Source organism: Oncorhynchus gorbuscha, linkage group LG20, assembly GCF_021184085.1.
Source record: "Oncorhynchus gorbuscha isolate QuinsamMale2020 ecotype Even-year linkage group LG20, OgorEven_v1.0, whole genome shotgun sequence".
Classification (NCBI taxonomy): Eukaryota; Metazoa; Chordata; class Actinopteri; order Salmoniformes; family Salmonidae; genus Oncorhynchus; species Oncorhynchus gorbuscha.
In genome coordinates this window covers 33,887,651-33,893,650 of record NC_060192.1, presented here as the reverse complement: position 1 = coordinate 33,893,650, position 6,000 = coordinate 33,887,651, and the positions used below count along the sequence as shown (strand labels likewise).

At 46.6% G+C, this 6,000-nt stretch overlaps 1 protein-coding gene across 1 annotated transcript in view; it reads right to left on the bottom strand.

Annotated features, from left to right (window-relative positions):
- Positions 1–4,464: 4,464 nt before the first annotated feature.
- The window catches only part of LOC124007504 (coronin-6-like), a 43,795-nt gene continuing 42,259 nt past the window's right edge, over positions 4,465–6,000 (bottom strand). The window contains exon 11 of the mRNA XM_046318132.1: positions 4,465–4,931. Within this exon, the coding sequence (XP_046174088.1) occupies positions 4,824–4,931 (108 nt within the window). The 3' untranslated portion in view covers positions 4,465–4,823. The remainder of the gene's footprint in view (positions 4,932–6,000) is intronic.

Here is a 6,000-nt window from a genome sequence, read left to right as displayed (position 1 = left end):
ACAGTGAACAGTGAATCTGGAGCTGTAAACAGTGAACAGTGAATCTGGAGCTGTAAACAGTGAACAGTGAATCTGGAACAGTGAACAGTGAATCTGGAGCAGTGAACAGTGAATCTGGAACAGTGAACAGTGAATCTGGAGCAGTGAACAGTGAATCTGGAGCAGTGAACAGTGAATCTGGAGCAGTGAACAGTGAATCTGGAGCAGTGAACAGTGAATCTGGAGCAGTGAACAGTGAATCTGGAGCAGTGAACAGTGAATCTGGAGCAGTGAACAGTGAATCTGGAGCTGTAAACAGTGAACAGTGAATCTGGAGCAGTGAATCTGGAGCAGTGAACAGTGAATCTGGAGCTGTAAACAGTGAACAGTGAATCTGGAGCTGTAAACAGTGAACAGTGAATCTGGAGCTGTAAACAGTGAACAGTGAATCTGGAGCTGTAAACAGTGAACAGTGAATCTGAGGCAGTGAACAATCCACACAACATTGCAGCGTTGGGTCTCAGCTTTTATAACCTTTGTCTACGTGGCAGTTTAGCAGATGTGTGAGATCATGATGGGAACATAGTGTAACAAGAGCAAAAAAAGAATCTGCCCACTCCTTCAAGCAATGGGGACAACACAGGGCATCCACGGGACCTCATGGAACAATGGACCACACCTGCAGAAACTGGACAACAGGGGGAAGCAGAGGAGATACCTATCATAGACTTCTCCCTGCTGACGCTTGACATGCCACCTACGCCGCCTCCAGTGGTAGAAACAACCAGCTGGTATCATCAAGTAGAATCAGCCAACAATAACACGGAAGCAACAGTGTGGGAGTTAGTAGTGCATGACCTAGATTTAGAATAGGAAGCTTCCGTTTAGACACAGGTCTAAGATTACGTCATAAGCAATCTACAGTCCCAGTGTAAGCAGCCAGTGTAAGCAGTCTACAGTCCCAGTGTAAGCAGTCTACAGTCCCAGTGTAAGCAGTCTACAGTCCCAGTGTAAGCAGCCAGTGTAAGCAGTCTACAGTCCCAGTGTAAGCAGTCTACAGTCCCAGTGTAAGCAGTCTACAGTCCCAGTGTAAGCAGTCTACAGTCCCAGTGTAAGCAATCTACAGTCCCAGTGTAAGCAATCTACAGTCCCAGTGTAAGCAGTCTACAGTCCCAGTGTAAGCAGTCTACAGTCCCAGTGTAAGCAGTCTACAGTCCCAGTGTAAGCAGTCTACAGTCCCAGTGTAAGCAGTCTACAGTCCCAGTGTAAGCAATCTACAGTCCCTGTGTAAGCAGTCTACAGTCCCAGTGTAAGCAATCTACAGTCTCAGTGTAAGCAGTCTACAGTCCCAGTGTAAGCAGTCTACAGTCCCAGTGTAAGCAATCTACAGTCCCAGTGTAAGCAGTCTACAGTCCCAGTGTCAGCAGTCTACAGTCCCAGTGTAAGCAGTCTACAGTCCCAGTGTAAGCAGCCAGTGTAAGCAATCTACAGTCCCAGTGTAAGCAGTCTACAGTCCCAGTGTAAGCAGTCTACAGTCCCAGTGTAAGCAGCCAGTGTAAGCAATCTACAGTCCCAGTGTAAGCAATCTACAGTCCCAGTGTAAGCAATCTACAGTCCCAGTGGAAGCAGTCTACAGTCCCAGTGTAAGCAGTCTACAGTCCCAGTGTAAGCAGTCTACAGTCCCAGTGTAAGCAGTCTACAGTCCCAGTGTAAGCAGTCTACAGTCCCAGTGTAAGCAGTCTACAGTCCCAGTGTAAGCAGTCTACAGTCCCAGTGTAAGCAGTCTACAGTCCCAGTGTAAGCAGCCTACGAGTGCAGTGTCAGTGTGAAAGTGTGGTTTAGACACAGCTCCAGAAACTTGCGAACTTCCCCTGTAAAAAGGTATATAAAGAGAACAGAGATCATAAGAGAGGCATGATCCTCACTGACATATGAGACAGACTTCATATGGAGGATCATCATAGGTAAATTTACTATTGCACTAAAAGCTTTTTGTTAGACTAGAACAATATTTGAGAACTAGATAATTTTGCCGAAGTACTTATTGGATCACTATCTGCTTGGTTGAACTTTGTGAATCCGAAACTGAGTCTCTGAAACACAGGGGTCTAGACACCTCTTGATCACAGACAAAGCGGCATTCACACAGTGAGACATCAGGTCCAGATGTGATTAGCAATAAAGGAAACAGCCAAATACCAGTTACAATATATTGAGTCTATACACAGAGTTGGAAGTGTATTAAGATATTGGAATTCGGAATCTAGCGTTGTTGCCGTGGGAATACCGATTACAGGAAAGTGACCAAGGGGCTGAGCATTTAAGGTAATTGAACTATTTTTTCTATTTAGTCAATATTGTTAGAAGTGTTAACGCATTTAACGTTTTGCAATATTATCTGGCATAGCTTAAAGCATTAAGGGTTGATTGGGCATTATTGTTGTATTTAGAAACTGTATAACCATTGAATTGTAATGATGTGTATAAGACAAAAAACAGAGTGATTTAATAAAAACTTGAAACTTTGACAACTAGGCCAGATTAACGATCTGGAGAGCAACCGCCTTTGACACTCTCACTGAACAGAAAGTGATAGAAGAAGTTATTAGGTATTGATATATACATAGGTAAAGAATCTTGAAAGTAAGAACATATAGGAGGAATCCAAAACACTTAAAATATTTAAATAGGACTATATCTATCCAGGGCCTCATACTAGACCGGAAAATAAGGGAGTGACAACGTGAACGAAGGAACAAACCCAACTCACGCGAAGGGCCATTACGAATAAATAGAAGGGTTGGTAGGGCCGCACGGCTAGGCCCTTGTTACACCGAAGTAACTAAAATCCTAAAGTACTCTGCCCAGCCAGAGGATGGGGTAGAGGCTTTTGTTGCAGGTATTGGGCAAAAGTCAGCACCATGACAATAGCATACAAACTATTGATAACGGCAGTTGTGTTACTCCTTTCTGCTGTTAGAATTGTTACTGATGCTCAAGCTAGCCTCTGTTCTCTTCATATCTCCACACAGCTGTGCCCTTGAAAGACATGAAAAGAACAAGATGGACCAGAAACCGGTCACTCTCACATGGTCAAAGACAAAGGAAAAACACTGGCTTCTTACATGAGAGAAGCAGACAGTGGAAATGTACAGGTTTAAGGCTTATACAGCGCATGTGCATAATAGTTTGTAATTTTCCCCATCATATTTCTCCCTTTTGAGACTAATTTCAACCTAATACAAAAGTAAGCATTTAAGTAATAAACTTCAACCAAGCAAAATATAAAGCATTGTAGGCTCTTACACCAGTACATTATCTTTGTAAATGGTTTCCGTTGAGCCACTGAGTTTTTTTCCCTTCATGGTGCAAAACAGTTACACAGGAGTACACTCCTTGGCTGTACAAAGAGGACAATCGTCACGTTGACCCTGTCCACACTGCCAGAGTTCAGCATAGACTGTCACGGTCGTCCTCCTCTTCATCTGAAGAGGAGAGGCGAGAAGGATCGGAGGACCAAAATGCAGCGTGATATGTGTTCATCATGAATTTTCATTAAGAAAACACTGAACACTGAAACACTATACAAAAACAGTAAACAAAATAACAACCGTGAAGCTAATGCGAGCTGCGCTGAAACAAGCGATCAACATAGACAATCACCCACAAACAAACAGTGCAACCCAGGCTACCTAAGTATGATTCTCAATCAGAGACAACTAATGACACCGGCCTCTGATTGAGAACCATACTAGGCCGAAACATAGAAATACTCAAATCATAGAAAAACATAGTCTGCCCACCCCAACTCACGCTCTGACCATACTAAATAATGACAAAACAAAGGAAATAAAGGTCAGACCGTGACAGTACCCACCCCCCCCCAAAGGTGTGGACTCAGGCCGCAAAACCTTAACCTATAGGGGACGGTCTGGGTGGGCGTTTGTCCGCGGTGGCGGCTCTGGCGCAGGAAGTGGACCCCACTTCACCATAGTCTTAGTCCGCCTTATTGTCCGCCTCCGTGGCTTTCTAACCATGGCCACCCTTCTCAATGACCCCACTGGACAGAGGGGCGGAAGCTCGGGACAGAGGGGCGGAAGCTCGGGACAGAGGGGCGGAAGCTCGGGACAGAGGGGCGGAAGCTCGGGACAGAGGGGCAGAAGCTCTGGACAGAGGGGCGGAAGCTCTGTCGCCTCTGGGCTGAGGGGCTCCAGCACCGGACAGGCGGGAGACTCCGGTAGCAGCGCCGGACAGGCGGGAGACCCCGGCAGCAGCGCCGGACAGGCGGGAGACCCCGGCAGCAGCGCCGGACAGGCGGGAGACCCCGGCAGCAGCGCCGGACAGGCGGGAGACTCCGGCAGCAGCGCCGGACAGGCGGGAGACTCCGGCAGCAGCGCCGGACAGGCGGGAGACTCCGGCAGCAGCGCCGGACAGGCGGGAGACTCCGGCAGCAGCGCCGGACAGGCGGGACCACCTGCAGGGAGGAGACAGAGAGACATAGACTGCCCACCCCAACTCACGCCCTGACCATACTAAATAATGACAAAACAAAGGAAATAAAGGTCAGAACGTGACATAGACATACTGCTTCTTCTAGAAACGGGGAGGTTATTGTTTCCTAGACACCCGTCCTGAGCCTGACGTTGGCTCGAGCTGGAGCGGGTGTTACTTATGTCCACCGTGAGACTATGCTGGTGTTTTATACTTCAGTTGCATTGTGGCCACTTCTCCCGGGATCCATACAACAGCAGCAATGAGAAGTCTGACCACAAAAGCAGCAAACATGATGCGTAGAGTCTGGTCTTGGTCCTCCCATGGCCACTGGGGTCGCCTATGACGATCCATCAGCTGGTACATCTTTGTCTGGACTGTGGAGCACCATCCTGCAGTAGTTGGCGTGAACCCACGTAGACCTCTTCCACCTTCACCTCTGTCTGGGTCTTCAGGAGCACCTGGAATAGACCAGTGTTGGTGCAAAGTCTTACTGCAATCTTGTATTATGCCCCAGTTAGGGGGTTCAATCTTTAGAGTACATTATTTACCTTCAGAGGTGAATGTATCAAACCAGTTGCCATGGTAAAAGTGTTGTTGCGGTGTACTCTCCTCAAACAATAGCATGGTATTTTTTTTCACTGTAATAGCTAGTGTAAATTGGACAGTGCAGTCACATTCTTGTTAATCTACGTTTTCTGCCCACATAAGACATGTCTATGTCCAGGGAAATATTCTTGTTACTTACAACGTCATGCTAATCACATTAGCGCACGTTAGCTCAACCGTCCCAGTGGAGGGACACCGATCCCGTAGAGGTTTAATTACTATTATTTTTAGAGGAATTATAAGGGTTTCTCTTCAGAACTTTATGGGTCCAACGACAAATTCTAAAGTCTGACTCCATCTGACACATATTTCTACTTTGTTTCAACAAGTAAAAGTTTTGTTGTTGTAATGCCTTGATAGAATAGATAGATAAAACAATGGCACTGACATTTGTCATGTTTTCTGTCAGGAGTTGTGGGAGGTACACAGGGCAAATGGCAGGCATTATCTCCTGCCACAAAAGCCCATTCATAGTGAGGAGGCAGACAAGCTACAGGCTGGAGGTCAGGAGTTGTGGGAGGTACACAGGGCAAATGGCAGGCATTATCTCCTGCCACAAAAGCCCATTCATAGTGAGGAGGCAGACAAGCTACAGGCTGGAGGTCAGGAGTTGTGGGAGGTACACAGGGCAAATGGCAGGCATTATCTCCTGCCACAAAAGCCCATTCATAGTGAGGAGGCAGACAAGCTACAGGCTGGAGGTCAGGAGTTGTGGGAGGTACACAGGGCAAATGGCAGGCATTATCTCCTGCCACAAAAGCCTATTCATAGTGAGGAGGCAGACAAGCTACAGGCTGGAGGTCAGGAGTTGAAGGGGAACCTGAAGGCATTAAAAGTCAAAGATGATTTAAGAAATCAAATGTGGAAATATATAGGGTCACAATAGTGAAATGTGACATTTTGAAACTTTTACTTATGTAA